This window comes from Sphaeramia orbicularis, chromosome 17, assembly GCF_902148855.1.
Source record: "Sphaeramia orbicularis chromosome 17, fSphaOr1.1, whole genome shotgun sequence".
NCBI lineage: Eukaryota > Metazoa > Chordata > Actinopteri > Kurtiformes > Apogonidae > Sphaeramia > Sphaeramia orbicularis.
Window position 1 is genome coordinate 23,564,082 of NC_043973.1, and position 23,379 is coordinate 23,587,460.

The following is a 23,379-nucleotide window of genomic DNA, read 5'->3' on the forward strand; positions in this document are numbered from 1 at the left end:
AGACGGGAATATTCTGAATTCTAATGGCAACAAATAAACCTTGTGCTTGGCTTGTGTTCTGCTTTAATAACATAATTCAAACTAGTCATTTAGACCAGAATGAAAAAGGATATTAGGATGATATGAATTTGATATTAAATTGAAGTTTCCATTTACTGCAGATGAAAAGCAGCTACTTGTGTTTTCAGAAGTAGAAGTGATAAAGGCGTAAAAAAAAGATAAACAAGAAGGGTGGAGACGAGGTGAAAGGCACAGCCAAGATAAGACGCTGCTAAGCAATCAGGAAACAAATATTTCTATTTCCGGTGAAAAAGTGGTTACCTCCCTTTGTTTCTTCTATAACTTGTCTTGAGAAACTGGGACGTTTCGAGGCTTTACATTCTCTGAGCCTTTTCACAATCCACCAACTGATCAAAATAAAACTTGACCTTGCCAATGTGTTTGTGTGTGAGTCCACGAGCATATATTTGTGCAAATGTGTGTTTGGCCTGGATACACATAAAATATGAACAAGTAAAAATGAAATATTCAGCCGGTTTGGAAAAAAAAGCTGCACATTTCCAAGCAATGTGTCCATGTGAATTATGCAGGGAAGCAGCTGGTAAATGGTGTCTCTATAACTCTGAGATCCGACATTTTCCCATCGGGTTTTCAGGGTCGAGATAAGATTTTTATTGCAAGCCAAACAGTACTGTCTTATCAAAGGTAATATATACCTTCATAAACTCAACTATTGACTGTGTATGTGAGGCTGAATGATTGGATGTTCAATGGATATGTGTTTGTCCTTGTGGGTGTAAATGGTTGAATATTGTCACTTCAGGCACGCAGGCAACTAACAGTGATTTGAGCATTTACAAACTATTACGTTAATGTTAATTAAATATGAAATAAATTTTACAGCTGCAGTATTTGGTGTAGATGCTAAAAAGCCATTATCTCAGTAAGAGGGGAAGCTGGCTGAGTGCTTTAAAGCTCACCGATATGCACTTAGATCACTGCTGCAGCAATACGGACACATATAGTCAGCTGAGTCAGACCCAAAGTATTACAAAAACAGAGAAAATTCTTGCAAGGAGCACTTCAATCTCTGGTGGTACCGATCATTTTCGCTCTGAGCATGAGTGGAATGACTCATTTATTGTCAAACTATATGAATTTAAAATGTGACAGAGGTTATAGAGGCGGTTCTCTTGGGTGACTGAAGGTTTAATAAATATAAAACAACATGACAAAAGTGGTGAAAAGAGTAAATAATAGAACTGGTTGTCAAAACAATCAGGCCCGTTTTAATTTCTTCTGTTTAGGATTATTACTATTTAATGTAGCAATATTAATGCAACCATTGAATGTTTTATGACGACTACACTAAAGCTGACAATAAAAATGATCACAGATGTAAAAAGTTACGGTTGCAGTAAAAAAAAAGTCTTTACTCTTACCTTTTCTACACTAACACAGGCGATGTTAAAAATGTTCTGACTGTAATGCAAATATAAAAGGTGCTATCATGAAACCAAGAAAGAAAATTGCTCACTTTTGTGTACCTATTTCTTTATAAAGAAGGACACGATCTGTAGTGCATAGAATGTTGTGCACAAGGTGATGGATTATGATGAAAGACAGAGCAAGGCTAAAGAACTGACCATTGAAATCTGAGAGGTTATTACAGTAGCATTCTTTGTGCATGAGTGACACCCGATGGTCAACCACACACACAGTGTCAGAGAAAGAGACAGAAGAGAGAGAGAGAGAGAGAGAGAGAGAGAGAGAGAGAGAGAGAGAGAGGAGAGAGAGAGAGGAGAGAGAGAGAGAGAGAGAGAGAGAGAGAGGAGAGAGAGAGAGAGAGAGAGAGAGGAGAGAGGAGAGAGAGAGAGGAGAGAGAGAGAGAGAGAGAGGAGAGAGAGAGAGAGAGAGAGAGAGAGAGAGAGAGTACCTTTGGCCTAAAAGGGATCATATCTCTATTAACATGAATCAGTGTTGGTGGTTTATTAAACATTTGATTTTAAGTAGGGCTGCCAATGGCTTAAAGGTGAACTAATTTGTTAAGCAATCTGCTGTGATTAACTGCAAGTAATCTCTTTATTTTCTTCTTGAGACTGAAGCTTATAATAATGAATATAATGAATACAAAGTAAATCCAAATACTGTTGTTTACTCCTTCTTAACATTGAACACAGAGTCAAACAACATCCAACAACATCATCGAAGGCCATCAAAATCCACTGGCAGCCAAAAAGGCATATGTCTGAAACAAGTGCAAAACCATCAAGGCCATTAAAGCTATACCAACTGATGTGGCATGTCTCACAGCACTTAGTAAAAGTTTGAACATGAACAACCCGCCTCCCTCCAAAGCCCCGCCCCCTTCCCTCTGCCTGAGCTCTGAGGCTCCTCCTCCTCTCTCCTCATGCGCGATGGAAACGGAGGAGGAAGCAGAGGCGGAGGTCCGGTTCGTTTTGGCGTGTCCGCGGACCCCTCCCTCAGTAATCAGATGCATCATCCACCTGCCGCGGGCCCGCGGCTCCTGTTCCATCAGTAGACCTGGTCTGTGCAGTACTGGGTCTGTGTTTTCACTGCAGTGCCCAGGGGATGGGCGCGTGCACTGTGAACGCGCAGCCTCCGCGAATTTTCCGTGGACATTTGAGGTTTCATAGTCCATACATTTATCATCCTACATCATCCTACATTGTGTGACACCATGTACATGTACCTGTATGAGTCCCACCGTCATAAAAGCTGAGCTTTCTGCAGACCTGTTCAGTCCAGTACAGCTGACTTCCGGACTTTTATCCCCATCCTTCATTCATCAGACTCCCCTTTGTGCACCTCAGTTGTCGTTTCTGTTCATAAATCCGTTTATTCCCTTCCACATGTGCATGTCAGTTCTATCCAAACACATCCTAGACAGTAGACTGTGGTCAGTGACAGGAGAAGCAGCGCGAGTGAAGCGTCAGATTCACAGGTACACATAGCGGATGTGAGATGGCGATAATGGATCAGATGCTGGACAGCCGTAATGGATGATTGACAGGAGGCTCAGTCAGGTTCGGCCAATTATTTTATTCGGACCGACTAAAATGATTGGTCAGACTTTTATCAGAACTATATGAGAATTAAACATTTTTGAGTTTCAATGCCTGGCGGATTTCTTTTACATTTTAGTTTGACACACACTTATTTGGAGCATTTTAAGATGACAAAAGAAAAGTGTAAAAATGCCACATCATATGGTATAGCTTTAAATGTGATGTAAGGTCAGAAAACAATGATTTGTTATATGCATTTATATATAGTGCACTATCAAACAAAAAGTCCCATGTGCAACATCTCGTTGGACAACCTTTGGGTTTGATTACAAGATGCATTCACTGTGATGTCCTTTATGCCAAACCTTATACAGTGACACAATAAATGTCACAACATTATTACATCCATAGTTGCATTGATTTTTTGCCAAGATCTTTAATTAATGAAGGGAGAGTCAAAAGCCTGCATCAGATCTTCTCCATTGCTACTCAGTGATTCTCAATGGGGTTCAGATCTGGACACACATTCACAACCCAAATGAGCCCAGTGATTCCTGGCATTGGCCAATTTTAATGATCATGAGCAAATCGATGGCTGTTTAAGAAATGAGAAGCAACTCATTGCATCAGTTAGGATTAAAGAACTTGTTTCAGCTAAAATATATTAGTCACTGCACTAATTATCCAATGGATGGCTCTTAACTATTTGCTTAGTCAAATCCAGGTGAGAACTCTTTTTTTCTGGCCAGACTGCACAAATTAGAGGTGGCATTAAAGAAATGTACTCTATGGGCCGGATCTACTAGATCCAAATTTGCGTGTACTAATTTGCTTGCACAATCTAGAATTTTGCGTGTGGGGTTGGACCGCGGTCGGCAGGTGATTTACTAAGAGTGACTAAATGACAACAGGTGCAAAGTCTTGGAGACCACCCTATTTAAATGAGGATTTTGTGTGTGCTACTGGTTGTCATCATGGAGACAATACGCTGGAAAAACTTCTCTGGGATACACCAGCACTAATGGCAACAGCGCGCTGGAATGATCCAGTCACAAGGAAATGTAATGTTGGAGGAGTTTTGTCATAGAAGGTATTGCATGACTCCTCCTTGGCCCCAAATCATCCCCTAGTTCATCTAGAAGATCTAAAATGGCATTTCTGGACATTTTAGAGGGGGGGGGTTGTTGAATTGAATGACTGTCAGGAGCACATTATTTTGTCACACTGTAGCCTAATGTCGGTACTTATCTTTAATCACAATCATCAGATCAAGTGGAAAAGTAGCCTTTGCTACAAGAGTCCCGTAAAGTGGGGGGGCCCATATGTCTCAATTATTTCTTCTTCCGTCATGTTGATGCGACCAGAACAGATTGGTTCTCTGCGTTACCTTTGGTTGTGCCTATGCCACATCCTTGCCACAACAACTGCAGCCAGTTTTGCACGGAGCTGTGCCAGTTAAAACCTGCATTTCAGACGTGCTAAATATAGACACAAAATCAGCCACCGCAATCAGTGTCAGGTTTGGTCAATCACATTTCACGCTAAATAAATATTTGCATCTACTCCTCCCAGTAATTTTGCGAGTACTGGCAGAAACGCCCGTATTGCATATTCATCAAGGCAAACACGCTAAATGGGTTGTGCGAGGTATTTTCCTCATTTGAGAGACGCAACCCTCGGTGCATCCTGTTAGTAGATAAGCTTCAACATGTTTTTGCGTACACAGTCAAGTTTGCACATGTTCTTACATGCGCAAACCATTAGGAAATCAGGCCCTATGTGTTCAAGTGAGAGTTGAATGTCAACTGAGGGTCTCTCAGTATGTGAACATTTTAACTGTGACCTGCCACTGGACTGCAGATAAAACTTCTCTCAGGCTTATTCAGGTACAAGGTGGAATGTTCATATTTAATAATAGTAATAGGCCTAATAATAATAATAATAATATGGTCCCTTACAAATATAAAAGCTATTTGATTTAGCTCTCCTGCACTTTCAGGTAGTTACTGACCCTTTGCAGTATCAGGGCATCAACAATTGTTACATCATGTCACCATCAGACGGAAGTCCTTCATATGCGTCCCTGCACAGTGAATGGCATTCCTCTTTCTTTGTCATATTTGTTTATTTCAGACCAGTGGAAAAACCTCATCTGTGTTTCACCTTCAGAAATTCTTAGGGAAAATGCAGCTTGTATGACTTGATTCAGAGTACATTCACGCTACCGTCACGCTAATAAGAAATGTAGTTTAACTAACTAGTAACAATGCAACCTAAATATTCCACATTTTCATATTAATTGCTGAAATTAATGTGTTAATTTCAAAAGCACTAATTATATGATCACTCCACAAAGGGCATTGCTGTGGACAGTCCCTCTGTTTGTGTGAGTGACACCTAATTGTAGATTAGAGTATTTTGCAGAGCCTCATGGGAAATGCTTCGAGTCAGTTCATTAACAGGCATGATGTGTCCCATACAGCTCTTAGTAATGTGCTTTATTACCATTACTCAGCCACATCAGAAAGTTTAATCAAAATAAATAATGTCTCTTCTGAGGCGCATTAATGTAATATCTCCATTGGACAGGCAATTTCACTGTGTACCTTCCATGTGTGTCTGTCATGAATGCGTGGGTGTGTGTGTCCCTGAACATTCGCACATTCCACATGAAGGGAATTACATGACTGAAAGATAAAATTAGCATTCTGAAGTGTTTGTCACAAAGTTTGGACTTTGCATTTCTTTTCTCTCCCTGAACATTGTCCATCTCTTGTATAATTAGCTGATTGAACTGGGAACATTTTCTACTTTGTAAAAATCAAGACGGGAGTTTAAATACAGCATGGTCTACAGAATTAGGTGTCTATTTTCTAGTGTGCGGATTAGTAAAAGTTTATCTTCTGACCATGTTTGCAGCACTAGCAGGAATACTCAACAGGATTTCAAGAACCATGAGAAACACATTTTGGCTGGAGATAAGATGTCAACATATGTCAAAACACAATATATACAGCACAACACTGTCCAAATGTGCACGTGTGTGAGACCAGCTGCGTGTACCACATACCTTACGGCTTCCATCGGCTGATTTGTAGGTGAGCATGTAGTTATCAATTTCTGCGATTGGCGGTTGCCAGGAGATGAGAGCGCTGCGGTGATTTACTTCACTGGCAGTCAGATTCAGTGGTGCATCCATGGCTACCAAAAAAAAAAAAAAGAGAAAAAGAGGAGTTTATGTAGAGGTCTACGGGAAAATAGGACCTGAATTGGAGAAACTTGGATTTTTTTTCTATGTTCATTTGATCTGTATTAATTTCATGTGTAATTATACTCAGCGTTGTGTCTAGAGTAAGTGGGTGTCTAAATTTAGAAATTCCGTGAGATAGTTCACACATTAATATTTTCAGAAATGGCAAGTACAAATACTTTGTTATTGCACGTATGCCGATATTTTTTCATCTGCAAATTATTTCTTAAATTCTATTATCTGTTTGACACAAATATGTTTACTTTCTACTTTTTCAAAACATGCTTATTTTATTTGTAATACATCAAAACAGCAGTTATGTCATATTCCCCAACATGAAGGCCAGTTTCCACCTACATAGATGGTATAACAATACTTACAAAAGACAGCCGCAGTGTAAAGAGCAGTGCATACATTGCATAGTAGACGTAATAATGTATAACACAGAAAAAGAACACAGACAAGAGAAGGAGACTTGACTGTAGTGAAAAGGTGTCATTTATTTCCTTTATAGGATATATTCAATCTGGACATTCTTTGTACCCCACAATGCTTACATACTGTCACAATAAATCTCACAACATTATTTACGTCCATTTTGTTGAGATCTTGTATTGATCATGAGTCAGACCACTGGATTGAGTCTCCTCTGGCAAATCCCAAAGATCCTCAATGGGGTTCAGGTCAGGACTCTGTGGTGGCCAATTCATGGGTGAAAAATAATGTCTCATGCTGAACCACACTTTCAAAAGCCAGATGAGCCCGATGATTCCTCGCATTGCCCAACCTTTATGGATTAGTTTTTCTCAGAGATCTTGATTTTCTGTGAGACTGAGAACTTTCTATGTTGACTCTATACGTTCTCTTTGTGCCATGAGGATGTACTCCATGTCCTAAGGCTTCCCATGCCATTACAGAAAGATGTAAATAGATTAATTCTCTTGTCAGTGCCCTTCATTGAAGTACTGATGAAGACCTGGAGTTGGTCCCTGAGTGCCCTCAATAGCAGCTTACTGCTCCTCATATTAGAGCTAATGCTAGTGCTAGGTATGTGTATGTATGATAGGTAAAATGCAGATACTGAATTTCCCTACGGGGATAATAAAGTGAGTAAACCTTTAACCTTAGCCTTCATTTAATGAGATGTCCAACTAATACAAACATGGATGATGACAGGTTGGCTTTTCACAAAGACAAGAAGGAATGCGTCTGCTATTGCTTCAGTCCTTTAATTAAGTAGTACTACTTGAGTAAAGAATGTGCATACTTTTCCACCTTTGAATGTTCCATCATGCCTAGTTCAAGAGAGCAAACTGAATACACTGTTTCTATCTTTTAGATTGGACTGGTTCAATGTGAATAGAAAAAAAAAAGTTTAACTTATAAAGACCCAGTGCTATTTTTATGTCCCTTCCCAAATGAATTTTTTTCTCTATTTAACCCTTCTTAAGTGATTTATCACCAATTACTATATATTATCCTCTGTATTTTGCATTTTTTCAGTGAGTATCAGGCATTTTCTTGTATTTAATTCACTGATCATGTGGATGTTCATAAAAGCTCAGATTTAAGTTGAGGGTTATTATGTCAGTAACAGAGAAGACTGAAGAAAAAGGACTTTTTCAATAAACATATCAACAACTGAATGTAAAAACAAGCATCTACAACTACTGTCACTGATCAAACTCCATGGATCAATATTGTAGAGGATGACGGTGTTTCCACATTCACTACGGAGCCTCCGAACATCCAAATGGGTCATATCTGATGACCATGAAAAGATGACAAACTACATTTTACACCAATTATTTCAAAGTACGGACAGATTTAATGGTTCAAAGATTATAAACATTTTACATCAGCAGATGGTTTTGGCTGTTTGGGTCTTTATGGATTAATCATTGAGCACTAACTCTGAGGTAATTAGACAAAAAAAACACTATTAATGTGCTCTATGTCACAAGACAATCTTTGAACCATGTGAATTCATAGTACGAAAAGAAATATAAATGCATAAGAGCAGCTGACGAGTATATATAAAAATGTTTTTGGCATGTCTCTCATCAGATCACACCACTAAAGACTGAAGAGGGATCTTAATGTCTCTGACCTTTGAAAACATGCAGAGCTGAGCTGAGTTGCTCTACTGGGACTATCTTGACTATGTACTGTATAGCTGGTACAATTAAGAAAAAAAAAGGAAAAAACAACCAATGCTTACCAACAAACAATACGTGTTCAAACAATTCTGAGAGAAAACATCAACATATTACCAAGGACACAATACACCCCACTCACCTTATTTTATTCCAATGCTTTAGGCAGCGCCAACCATAGCACACAATCACACCAAGTATGTAAGTACAATTATGTAGCAATTATTCATCAAGCAATTTCTCAAAATGTATGAGCTGTGTTCATTTTTGATCTTGCTGCTACTGTTCATTCACTTTGTAAGGATGAGGTATTATTCATTGTATTATTTATAAAGCTACCAAGTTAAGATCTGGCCACAATAATTATATTGTAAAATATCTCGAAGAATTTTTCTCATGATAATAAAGTGAGTTTGGGTCAAGGTCTGGTGTCATCAGGCTTTTGATCATGTGATATTAATGAACACAAGCTACAGCTCATTCGTTATTAGGGATGAAGCACAGGGCAATTAGACCAGCAGCAAAATAATCAGATCTGCAGCACAGAGAAAATATTAAGCTTTACCTTGGGCTTCCTCATCATCATAATCCCCCACAACTGAATTATAGTTCATCAACAGATGGACATGTCTGTCATTGTGCAATTTCAGCATATTAATATAAGTGAATGACGAGTTGTAGCAAAACCCATCAACAATGACACCTATTTTTTGCTGCTGTCTTGTCCTTACTGCACTGAGCCAAACATGAAAAAAGAAGCAGAATTAAAATTAAATAAACTAGACTAGAGAAAAAATATAACTTAGATTCCTGTCAGTGTTGCTCAAGGCCTTATTGACAGAATGTCTATTTTGCTTCTATTGAACCTGATGCTGCCTGAAGCAAAAGTGAAAGGCATAATTCACATATCTGTAAATAAAAAAAAAAAAAAAAAAAAAAAGCTTTTGGTTGTATATTAACCTGTCTTTATTTTCTTTTACTCTTCTGTTTTTGTGCCATGTTCAGGACATTTCTGTGTCCCTGGAGCCAAAAGCAAGTGTGCAGATGGAACTACTGTAACATGGACAACTCCAGTATATCAGAATATTGCTACTGTATCTATTCTTACCGCTCTGTTGTTGGTTAGTTCACAACCTCTCTGTGCAATGAAAAACATACTTTGGTTCCATTCACGACAAACCTTGTAGGGTTGTATGAAATGGGTGAAAGTCTTTATTTTATGTTTACAACATAACTATATGAAAAATTCAGAAAATAACAATTAAAGAGGTGCATACATATTTATGTATTTCCTGCCACCGAGTGTAGCACAATTTTTTTTTCTGAAATAAGGTCCCATAGGACACAACACTAACCGCAAAATATTACATATTATACCTTTAAATGTTAGCAGAAAAAACATGACTTTTTTTTTTGTCAGTGCCAAAAAAATTCCTTCAAATACAGCATAAAGGAGTATTGGCTCACATATGTTCCATGTTTGTCAAAATCAATACAATGACAATGCTCACCTCTGGTCTTAAGCTCTGAGACAGTTCATACACTCTAAAGCAGTGTTTTTCAACCTTGGGGTCAGGACCCCACGACAGGATGCCTGGAATTCAAATGGGGTCACCTGAGATTTCTAGTAATGGAAAAAAACAAAAAAACAAAAAAAAAAAACTTAAAAATAAAAAATATATGCTGAGTTGAGAGAGACAACCCCAACACATAAAAGACATGACAAACTGTGAAGCTGAAACTGAAGCACTGTGGTACTGTTTATCTTTCAAATGTTCATTGTGGTCAGTTTCAGATGCTGTAGCTCTTTCATAATTCATAGTTTGAGTTGTTTGTTCAGTATTAATTGTCAGCCTTGTAAATACAAGCTGGACTGACTGTACATATCCTGACCAAGGAAAATAAAATTCTCACTTTGTGCAGTAATCTACACCTGGCTTTTCTGCCTCTGTCCATAATAATATACATTATATAGCCTAAATGTCATCTAAAATTAATGTTTATTTTGCATAGTATAGTAAACTATTACATGATCAAAACCAAATTAATTTTAGCAAAAAAAAAAAAAGTCTCTGTTTTGAATGTCTGGAATTGTCAGAAATTTGTGATGTTAAAATGGGGACATGAGCCAAAAAAGGTTGGGAATCACTGATCTAAAGCTACTTTCTTTCTGACTGCTTGGACTAAAATGATATGTTATCAATCCGACGTTCATACACATGTACTATAAACGCGCCAGTCCCCACATCAGCAGCCATAAATCCCTACCGGACAAAATTAAGTCACACTATCACAACCTCAAAAGCCTTCAAGCCCTTGATCAGCAGGCCCACCCAAGTTTTACTACACATTACATCACACCATCTGAGAATATCTTGTAAGTCTCTGCACAGCTTTAAACAAGGCTTGATTATAGTGTCTGTGTTGCTACTTTAACCAAATCACAAAGAGACTCACCTCAATTTCCTCACCTTACATCAGCCCTATTTGAGTCAGTATTAGATCTTCCTACTGGTAGCTGAAGTATTGACACGCCACATCCTTATTTTAGAGCATAATAGAAAATAGATGACCTTCTATTCGGATATCAGTTTCCTGGTGTTACATCATCAGCCAGTTACCAAACACATCTCGGTGTAAAGTAAGTAAGTGATTTCTCTCTTTCTGTGATTCCCTGTCGGACTCTTTTGATACTTTTTTTTTCTGCTGCTCTACCCTCAATAGTGAAACTAACTTGGGGACTTATAAATAGCCAGCTTTCTTAACTTGCTTTAATATTTAGCTCAAGACTTCATACGACTCTGTGGATGCACTGTGGAAAATCACTTATACTCCACACTGTCTTCTCACTCCGATCCTTGTGTGCGCGTATGGTAATCTCAATGACAGCTCGGTAATTAACAGCATGTACCCGTCCTGATAACCCCCAAAAAGATGTGTGGTGGCTTCTCACAGAGACAGTGATAGGCAGCCCCACTTTGTGTGACAGAGGGATTGAGAGAAGACGACAGAAAGAGAGAAGGAGAGGAAAAGAGGAAGTGTCTGAGAGGCTGAATGAGGAGCTCTGAGATATAAGCAGCACAATTCAGACTCTACTAAGGCCTGTACTAATGTACCAATCCCCTCCTCTGTGAAACATCTTCTCCTTACAGACCTCCTCTTCTCCTTTCTTATTTTCCTCTGCCTCTGCCATTCCCACATCATTGGAGGGTCTTCCTCTACTTCATCCTTCTGCTTATCTCCACTTGTGCTTGTGTTTATTTCTTCCGCTGCTCTTGCGTTTCCATCCTTTGTCCACCTCCTCCTTTTCTTCTTATCTGACAAGCTGCCATTCTAGCTCAGTGTGCCAGAGACTAAACAGAGTTTATCTTTTGTTCTTGTCATCCCTGTGTCTTGATGAACACTGGCGCTTATATTTGAGTGGGAGACAGATGAGAGACGAGGATTTTCAATTTATAGAAAAGGGCGACCCTCTTTCCTTTCATCCTCCTTTTAAATATCTCTCATTCTTTTCTTTTTCACACAATTTCCCACCAATTAAACCTTTGCATGGCGTGTACCCAAACAGGTGGGCAGGTGTCGTCCAAGTTCCTGGCAGCTCTGAAGCTTCAGACAAGGAGGTTGGAACAATGGGATTGAGATGAATAGATTTGGCTACGTTTAATGTCTCATTAACAAATGATGTAAACAATGGTAAAAAAAAATCAAACCTGAAACACACACCCATCCATAGTGCAGCAGATGGGAGGGGCAGCTAAGGCAGCAGCAATTTATAGTGGGAAGGCAAAGGAGGGTGGTTTTTGGATTGGATATCACATCTCTACAGTGATTAGCAAAAGAATAGCTTATCTGGATGATATATAGGTGATGTAAAAACTAATAAAGATTTTCAAGAAAACAGTCGATTAACATAATGAACAATATTAGGGAGTTAAAGACAGATGAAGCATCAGTGTGACTGTTACAGCTCATCACATCTCTACACTTCTGCTTCAGAAAGAGGTGTTTTTGTGGCTGAATCCTGCAGTTTTTAGTTGTTAAAAATCTATAAACCAGTAATACATGTTGCTTTAGTTTATTGCACCATAAAAAATGTTATTAACAACCCGACTGAACTGGAAATGATTAAAGACACCACCACGTATATAACATAAGGACTCACATTCCTCTGTTCTGAAATGCTCGAGGCTCTGAAACAATGCCTAAAGGTATGGCCTCCAGAATTCAGTTCAGAGACAGACGATACCAACCTACTTGAGAGTTAACCTTGTTCCTTTTGGTTTGCTATTGAATAGTTATGTTTATTCCTATTTAGACTCCTTAGCAATATGTAGTATTCACTCATCTTCATTCATCTTCTGAACCACTTTATCCTCGAGAGGGTTGTGAGGTACATCCTGAACATGTTGTCAGTTCATCGCAGGGCTGACATATCGAGACAAACAACCAATCACTCTCACATTCACACCTATGGGCAGTTTAGCTTCACCAATTAACCTATTAGTGCATGTCTTTTGTATGGTGGGAGGAAGCTGGAGTACCTGGAGAGAACCCACGCAAACACAACTAATATTATTATCATAATATGTATTATTGGCTAATATTACACATGCTATTCAGAATGCTATTCCATAGTTCACTGTTTCCCACATTTTCAGCAATTGTTGTCTAAAACTATCATGCATGTAGTAACACATCTCTGAATTTAAAGTCTAGACTAGACAAGTCTGTACAGCAGTGTATTCTACATAAATACAAAAATTAGGCACAGAAGAGTTCAGAACACTGTTTTATACAGATTAATAACAACATCACACTTTTCCTCAAATATATGAAGAGTTTAGATGATGTATCTGTAATAGCAGCACTCTCAGCACTTGGTGAACAACCATCAGCCTGAGCTCAGTGAAGCTGCCCGCAGCAAAGGATCTCTGTTCCTTCAAAAACTTACCAAGCAGTACTCAGCAAGTGGGCTCAGACACATCTGAAGGAAAAAAGCCTCGGTGCTGCAGCCTACAGGCTTATAGAGACACCCGTAGCAAAATCCCTCATTTTCCAGCCCTATAGCTTAAATACCAGCCTTTGGGAAGCCAAGCTGTCTTACTCTATGTTGAACTCTTGAGGCATGAAGTCCAGACAACAAAACAACTCTCAGCTGTGGTTAAGAGGCTTGGGAATCAACAAAGAAAGCACACGTTAAAAGCTGAATAGCTGAAGCAGTCTTGGCCAAATTTTCTATGAAAAGTCAAAACCTGACAGTGAGGACCTTCACTGACCCTTCATACTCTGCACATTATGCTTTTGCATTAGCACATGTCCTATTTACCTCTGAACAACTGACCAAGCAGTAAAAAAAAAAAAGTTCACTTTAAATGACATATTTGTGTATACCGTAACGCATTATTGAAAGGGTATATCTGGAGCTCTACAGGAATAAATAAAACAAACCATCACTGAAAACTTTGTGTGAAATTAATCAAGTACTTGTTTATGACCTACAGTGTACTTTCACCAAGATCTGCACAGAAGAACACACATCAAAACCCACATGAAAGCGTCTTTTAATTATTTCTATATTGTTTGTTTCCATATGGTCACCAGGAGATTTCAGTCTAATATTTCCAACCTCATAAATCCCAGCAACAACAGACAATGGGCGGTACTGAAAAGCTGATTTGGCAGTTTTGAAATTTCTCAGACGTGTCATTTAAGGTGTCACCTGGTGACAATTCATGTTGTTACTATTAGAGAAATGCTACCTTTTACAGTGACAGTAATTTGGCTTGTCTGTTGCTGCCTGCTGGTATACCACAGCAAACTCTGGTCTCTCTTACCATTTAACAACAATGACTAAAAAAACTACAACACAGAGCTGAAGGCAAAGACAAAACCAGAGTAGATGACCATACCAATCAATAGTTTAATCTACTTTCACAGCTTATTTACAATACAACATTTTCCACTGAAGGAGAAAACAAAACCAGGCTTTAAAAGATCCCACTGTAGTCAGAGACATATAAGTCTCCTCCTGGTGAGACCTGCATGTAGGGATGTAACGAATACTGATATAACGATAAACTGCAGTAAAATTCCCAACAGTTAGTATTACCATTTAAATTCTAATTATTACGAATTAAACTGTGTTTGATTACTGCACTTTGAAAACTCACAGTGATACTGTTCATTTGCTAGAGAAGTAGCAGCACTCTAGGCGTGCATGTGCAGTTTGCAATGTTTGGCCTGTGAAAACATGGCTGAAAGCACCTGCACGGACAACGCTCTGGAGATCAGCGGGCTCCTGCATGGACCCGGTCCACTCATTGTGACATTGTGAATGATTTGATATGGAAAATGGTCAAACAAGCGCCACTATGACCTGTCCAACTCCTTTTTTTCCCACTCAAAAAAACACTCAGGAATCGATAGGAGATTTAATAAGGAATTGGATTGGTAAGCAGAATCGACAATGGCATTGATATTGATAAAACCCTATCAATTCCCACCCCTAGTGCAGATATCTCTTATGGCCATAAGGCGCCATCTTTAATGCACATTTGTATGTTTGATGTTTATGTTAATATTTTACTGTTTCTGCCAACAGAAAGTACATTGCACATGTTATTTTATTTTTTATTTATTTTTTTCTAAATACAACTTGGTTAAATTATTTCAGTGTCTGTATAAGTACTTTTTGAACATTCTGAGGACATTTCAACAATACCCCAATACTAATAACAACCATGATAATTTTGGTCATAATATGAATATGAAATTTTCATATCGTTACATCTGTACCAGCATGTATGTGAACCACACAGCTCTCACCTGAGACGCTGCAGTATAAACTGCTGTATTAGCTAATGGTTTAATTGTGCCTAAAGGTAGCACTTGATTAAGATCAGGGATTATCTCACAGTCTTGTACTGAATTTTTGTTCCTTTGTGAGATGAGGTAAAAACAAAAGAGAAATATCACAAGATTATTATAAAAATGAGTCATGTCCAAGCAGCTTATTCTAGGGCAACATAAAATATATGTATAGCTAGAAATAATATAAAGCCTGATGTGGATAGCAGCTAAAATGTTCACTGTAATCACAGGAAACAGTCTTATCCTGTCTCTACATTTCTAAATAGAGCACTTTGCCTTATATTGAGGAATTTAGTTGTCACATTTCTTCTGATATGAAACAGCACACATTTAGTTTACCCAAAGGAGGAGAAAAACACAAAGTCATGCACCAAACTTTGTGCTTGATTCAGCAGGGCGTGGTGTTCAAAAGACAGAAATGAAATCCTTCAAAGTACTTGTATGCTGCTTCCATCACAGTAATTTCTGAAATTCTCCTATATGGGAGGTAGAAACACTTGTTTTTGTTCTCTTGAAAAGCCCCAGGTACATGAAGTCCTAAGTAGCATCTGTTTCCAAATTAGAATTACCTAAAACTGCCAAGAACATTTGTTTATGTATGAGTTGCTATATGCATGCACAACATTGACATGCTTGTAGGAACACCCAATTCTCTTCAGTCCCACTTAGGTTTGAAGTCTCTGCAGTCCTACTCTAATATGTTGTCAGAGTTTGTTTCTGTTTCAAGCAGTTTGTCTCTGCTGCAGTGCAGGACAGGTACCTCTAGTACTCCTTAGGGGATATGAACTCCTCTGCTGACTGAAAAGTTTTTTTTTTTTCTTTTTTTTCCCTCTAGAACTCCAGAAAAACAAGGTTCACAGAGCTGCAGCTCAGCTAAACTGGAGCAATTCCTTCACCCCTAACTTTCCCCTGCCGATAAAGGTGAATATAATAAGAACAGTGGGTCACCAGGAGGTAAAGCAGGCGAAAGTTAAACAGAGACTTCACAAATGTATTCCTCTTGACAGCTTTGGTCTGACCATGTAAAAGATGCTCGTTTATGCAACACATGGCACCATGTTAGGTCAAACAGAGATAAATGGGATGAGATTTTTTAAAAGAACACTAGTAACTGAAATGCACTCAAAATTCACAATAATTTTTTAAAATTTAGATCTGTTCTTCTGAAAAGATCATTCAAATATTTCTAATTCTTTGTAGATTACGTACACACTTGCACCTTATTTCATTTCTACTCCTCTGGAAGAAAAGCGCCCTCTGCATACCACATATGAGATTTATTGCTTAAAAGAAACCAAAGCATTCAGAGAAAACCAACAAACAAATGAAGACATTTAAATTCCACACAGAAACAGATACCGGTAGCCACTGAGTCACTGTACCGCCCACTGTGCCCAGACCAGCTGAACAAAATGAATACATACGTGTCTGGAGGTTGGTGATGACAGTGCCACTGGTGAGGGGTCCTTTGGTGGCGTACAGGGCAACGGAGTAGGTGGTGCTTGGCTTAAGGTTGGACAGCTGGTGCTCCTGCTTGGTGCCTTCCACAAGGAAAGTATCAGCCGTCACTGTAGAAATAGAAGTAAAATGCACACAAGTTTTTTATGTTTACTACTTACACACCATCCCACACACAAAAATAGATTACTTCAAAGTCTCTCTTAGAAAATGTACCTGAGCAAGGAAAAATCTAAAATGTCCACCTGGGGTCTTTTTACAGTTCAAAAGATTTCTCATTATTTATGCTTTTGGTAAAATATGCTCAAGTCTGCAAAAATAAGCCACATTATTCATGTTTACTGAACTAAAATATGACTGAACACTGCAACATGCCTCACATAAACCACTGAATCATCTTTGCTTCTAAGCATCCATGTAAGTTATTGACAGTGGAACCAATGTAAAGTGTGTGAAAATAGTTAAGATATGGTACAATTATAGCTTTTCAGGTTTCTGCTATCTGACATGTGAAATTGTGACTGAAAAATTACTGATTTATCAAATAATTGTTGTACATGTTACAAAGAAAGGCATGACATTGACCAGAAGGGCCAAAAAGACAAGCTATAGTGGTTTAATATCTATATATTATATAATATAATATGTTATATAATATCTATCTCATTGTTGGTGTGTTTGATTTAGTGACAGCTGCTGCAGACTGTAAGGATGCACCATTTTGGCCAAAAATAAAATCCAGATTTTTGTCTCTAAAAACTTGATTTTCAATTTAGATTTTTGGGTAAAACTACACAAGACAAAAGAAGTCGGCATGCCATTTTCGTTAGCAGCCCGCAATACAAGGCACCGCTCCCTACTTCAAATCTGTGATGGTATCACGGAATCCCCGAAAATTCTGTGATGGGCTCACAGAAGTTATACTAATGTAAGTCAATGACAGGCATCAGTCAGTCATGCGTGTGTGCGTGCATGGACCCTGCAAGATGAGTGATCCCCATGTGATTATATTTAAATTGGGGGATCCGTGAGTGGAAGAAACCGACCTAGGACATGCTGGAGGGATTATATCTCTGAGCTGGCCTGGGAATGCCTCTGGACTTCCCTGGAGCTGGTGGATGTGGCTGGGGAGAGGGCTGTCTTCACTACTCTGCTGAGGCTGCTGCCCCCGCAACCACTACTGTGGGCCCATCACAGATTTAACGTCTGTGCTCATTATACAGACTTCTGTGAAAGATCGCTCTCATAGTTAGAAGGAGGAGCCTATGGTAGCCTGGAGGCGCGCAGCCCGGACACACGAGAGAGATGAAATCGATGTGGCAATTTCCATTTTTTAAAAATTGTCCTAATTAAAAACTCCGATTTGGATTTAAAATTGATTAATCGTGCAGCCCTAGCAGACTGCTTTGAAATTGGTTGAGAATAAGACTAATTTCTTTATATTTTAACATGCTTAATATTTTTGTGAAACCCCAAAAGTGAAAAAAATTGTGTCCCTGTCTGACTACTTACGGACATGACCATATGTGTACACTTCATGTTAAGTTGTTCTTGTTAATTCTGTGCACAGCCTGACAGTAGTGTGGATATGGACATACTGCTGTATTTCTTCTCATACCCCATTAATGTACTTTTATGTGAAGTTTGATTGACTGATACCGTGATGCTGTGGATTTTACATGGGTGTTTCTGGTTGCCTATAAAAATCTGCTCTGTGATGCAGGGTAATGCCTTTTGAAGTATGAACTTTATTGACGGTCGGTTTAATACATTGACACTAAACAGAATTTGTCTCTAACTTAGATTGCACTTCTCTAAACTATGGCCTGGGTTGGATTCCAAATATGTGTCCAGCATATAGATACTGTCTCTGTATCTGAGATGATCTGGCAGCAGTCCAGTCAGTCAGGGTGTAATTTACACATTGACTCCATGAGCTGAGTAATACAGATTTGTCTGGATAACTCCGGGCATGGCTTAAGTCAGTGGGGTCATGTGCAAATTAGAAGTATGCAAGTAGTTTTTGCTTCTAGTTTATAGGAGTCAGAGAGAAAATAAAAGCTGAGCTCAAGTGTTAAACATTCAACTACCATGTTTGCAAAAGCTAATGGCCGTATTTGCTATATTCCTTTGGAACAATACTGTAGCTGTGCACAGCAAAGTAGCTTTAAGCACTGGAGCATTGGCTTACTGGCTTACGAATTTACCTTGGCACTTGTCCATTCGATACAGGGAATAAATTCTAAACTGCTGTTGAGGGACCACACAATATGGCTGGCTATATTTTACCTCTCTGATGTGGCAGTCAGATGGTCAAGACATGGTTTGCATCAGAAATACACACGTATGTTAGGTTAATCTCCTGTCAAGTACCCTTGCCGAGGCCCTGGCACTAGAGTCTGTCCCCTGGCGCTGCACATTGACTGCCTTCTGCTCTTAATACTGTTGGGTTAAATGTAGAGAAAGAGAAAAAGAACCAAGAAACCAGGAAGGATGGAAACCTATGGCACGTAATAACTGCAATTTCTGTGCCAAGGCTGAGTAATTCAAGCATATGGCAGTGAGAGTAAGACAAATTGATCTATGTTGTTTTGAAGGATGCATCACACTGAGCTCTGTTCTTAATACGAAAACACTGATGGTACCTGTCACATCTCCCCACACCACAACTGAAAACAACCTAAAACAAATCTGAACATTATACTGTGACTAAGACTACAATCATTTATGTGCTGAATTAATAGCTTTTCTCAGTGATAAGCCAATAAGTAGATGGTTATTAAACTGCTTTCTTAAACATAAACTTGAAGCAGACAAGAGTGTCAAATGTAACAAGGACCCATGTTTACGTAGGGCCACTTCAACAGCGATATTAGAACGTTAAGTTATCAAATGAATCTGCCATTATTTGCAGAAAGAAATTTGTGTAGAAGATGTTTGGAAAACATGACTGAGTTACTGTGACTTACCCTGGTTGTGTGTTAGGGTCAAGACGTAGTTGTCAACACTGGACAGAGGGGGATTCCACCTCAGAAGAGCTCCTTGTGGAGTGATGTTTAGAGCTGTCAATTCAGCAGGCATGTCCATAGCTAGTAAAGAAGGAAATCAATCAATCAATCAATCAATCAGTCAGTCATAGTTCTACGATGTAAGGACAGAATCATCTACATAATTATGCAGGATGTTCAGCATATATAGAGTATCTTCCAGGAATTGTTATGCAACTAATGTTACAGATGTTTTAACTGATATTACTTTACTTATTAAACACATTTTTGAGAAGGAGCTAGCTCTGTCAATTCTGAGCTGCTGGATGTCCAATTTAAGAAGTTTTTTGTTGACTTTGTTCTTAGCAAAAAATAACAAAATTACAGAAAAAAAGTACTAAAATACTGGGATGACAGTTTGATGAAGCATTATTTCTGTCATTTTTAATATACTTTGTTAAACTACTGTTCAGTTGTGGTGTGATTTTGTTGCACAGTTGCTCAGATATAAAATCATGTATGAAAAATCAAGGGTGGAAAAAAAAATAAAGCCATGCACAACTAGAGTCTAATTATAGAAACTTGCACACAGGAGAGCTTTGCTTTCTCACTGATTAATTATGACTTGCTTTGCCATTTAAATTACTGTTTCTTTAATTCTAACTCACATCAAAGAGAAATTATGCAGTCAAATATGCTGTAAAATGTCTCAGATATTCTCCAGAGTCTACTGTTTCCCCACCTTCTCCCTAATTTCATTCTCCGACTGCTGGACATGCCAAAATTGAGTTTGAATTTAATTATACCTTTAACCTCAGTGTTTCAACCTCAATTTCTCCTCAGGCGTGTTATTTTGGCATGGCAGAGAGCGTGGCGGGAGAACACAGAACATGGCACGTGTTTCCAAAGCTCTGTCTAGATGAGGTAATTAATACTGCCCTGCCCTCGTCAGAATAATAATAAAAAAAAGAAATGCGCTCATTAGCACACCATCATGTGTTTGAGCCTTTCTTATCAGTGGAATGGATGAGCAAACCTGATTAAAATCATTACTTTGATTACAAAATGGTTTAAGTGAATTTACTTGCCAAGTCAATTAGATCGGCCACGGAGATGGAATGGAAATGGCAAAAAAAGCAAAAACTAAACAGGCCATCCCACCCCCATCCATTTGGGCCAGGGATAATCCTATCATCACTATCCATCTACTGATTGCGCTGCTGAATTATAGGTTTGAAACTCCAGTACAGCAGACTCATCTCAAATTTGCCTTCGCATCTCCAACCTCATGATAAAAACATACTCAAATTCAAAGCAGGAATGCCAGAAAAATCTTTATTCTGGGACTGCAGTATGTGGGAAGACTGCGGGAAGCGTAATGTAGTCAATATAATAACAAGTGTTCAGAGAACGCAAACCTCCGCCAAGTACCCCAAATGGTGTGCATGTGTGGATCGACTATTTCTTTTTAAATTAAACAGTTTCAAGGTTGTTCCATACAGCTGAAAAAGTTGAAGCTTGGTATCAGTCATGTGTATGTCAAATTATATTAAATTCCAATCAATATTTGTTGAGTTATAATGAAAAATGTGTGGTAAATGGGATTTTCATTGTTAAACTGAAATGTCCACAGAGTCCACATTCCACAGTGGATGTGGACAATTTTGTGCCAGATACAAGATATTGTTATAAGCTACGGGTGGATCAAATTGGAGGTTAACTGGAGTTGTTTTCAATTTTTTATGAATTTTCGAAAATTGCTCAATGATGAGAGATAGGAAAATTTGAGATTTTGTGACCTTCTGTGACCTTGAACTTTGGCTTACTTGCCCCAAAATTTTATGGGTTTGTCCCAGGGCCTAGGCCTATCTGTGGGTAAAATTTGGTAAAGATGGTTTTAATAGTTTTCCCGTAAAGTTGCTAACAATTAAACAAACAAACACACAAACAAACAAACAAACGCACAAACAAACAAACACACAAAGCAAAGCGATCACAATACCTCCTGGTGGAGGTAAATCAGTCCTGCGATTTGAAAACCTTATGTTATAGTAAGCTGCATGTATGTACTGTATGTTGTTGATGCACCTGTAGTGTGTCAGAGAAACTATAGGAAACATGTTTCATATGTTGGAGCTTTGCTGAACATGGTGTTTCAGGAGACTCCATGGTTGCGGTCAGCTTGCTTTGTGCAGAGTGTGCAGCTATTATATACAGTAGACCACGACTGCAGCAGGCAGTAGAGTTGGTAAAACACTGCTATTTTACTCCCAAGAGGATCTCTGCATCCCCTCTTATTATTGTGGAAACTGCTCCCATCAGTACAGGAGAATGTGGTCAACATGACCCTCAAAATACATGGAATGTCTTTGTAGCACAGCACTAATATCCTATTACTTAACCTGCGCATGAGTTGAGCTGTTCCTGTTCCTCTTAGTAAACTATTTATTTAATATGTAACACATAATCAGTCATTACAATACTTATGGTTAATGACTTACTGGCTTTGTGCTTTATGGAACCAGAATCAAAAAGACTCACTAAGAAAATGGTCATAATGCTGATGAATAGGCAGTAGTCATTAACATAACATTATCACAGTATTAAGTATTCTGTGTGGGATTTACATGAATAAATACTTATATATGAACTTAACTTTAACCATTGGTTCAAAGTCATACAGAAACAACTTATAACCACCAGTGTTGAGGTTATGCTTTCACCCACGTGTTGTTGCTTTGTTTTTGTATTTTTCTAACATTACAACATAGAGAGTTATTAATGGTAGAGGCATTCACTCTACCCAGTGGTCTTCTGTGAAAAAAAAAATGATATGAGGAAACAGTTGGGTTATACTTTTACCTATTAAATTAATAGTTACTGTCTCTCTTTTTCTGTGCCTTTTGTAGTGGACCACTTGCATTAAAAAGTCATTTAAGGACTTAAATAAGCAGTGCTGCACCATTAATTTTCTTGCAACAGTCAAACATATCTGTTGTACTAAGACAGTGATAGGAAGAGAAAGGCCAGGAGAGTGTAAACCCGGAAACTGCAGGATGCTGCACACCAAAGACAAGTCCACATGAACAAGCCTTGCTGTTTTCTGACAAGAGGAGAAAGGCTTAAAGATAAACACCCTGCTCTTTTTTCTCATCCATTAACTTGGTCTTTTTTTCATTTTGACTGCACTGAACCTCTTTTTGTCTCTTTCTTACTCTCAATACTCTGTTTGGTGTTCCTTAATTCCCATGCCCCTCTGCCTAGCGACATGTCCTTATGCATTTTTTTTTTCCTGATTACACAAAAAAAGTGGAACCCAGTGTGACAACGTACCATTATGAAAGTGTAAATACTTACTATTTCAGTTTTGCAAAGAATAATCCTTGGGTCCTGGCACTTTGCTAATGAGAACCGTCACCAACCCTTAACAAGAATAGGGCAATGGCTGACAGCGGCTTCTCTTATTATCTTGGGTACAGGAACTCACAGCCCACCTTGAAAGTGCTTACAATATGAAAAGTGTGGAAATGTGTGGTAGTGTTTGCTTGAATGTATATAAATATATGTGTGCGTATGTTTCCGAAATTGAAATATCCACAGTGCGAATTAATATTACAGATAAAAAACAA

General features: G+C 38.5%; 1 protein-coding gene across 1 annotated transcript in view; it reads right to left on the reverse strand.

Moving 5' to 3' along the window:
- Positions 1-23,379, reverse strand: part of tnr (tenascin R (restrictin, janusin)) — a 189,158-nt gene that overhangs the window by 15,024 nt on the left and 150,755 nt on the right. Inside the window, 3 exon segments of the mRNA XM_030160124.1 lie at positions 6,100-6,230; positions 16,730-16,873; positions 19,733-19,852. Of these exon segments, the coding sequence (XP_030015984.1) occupies positions 6,100-6,230; positions 16,730-16,873; positions 19,733-19,852 (395 nt within the window).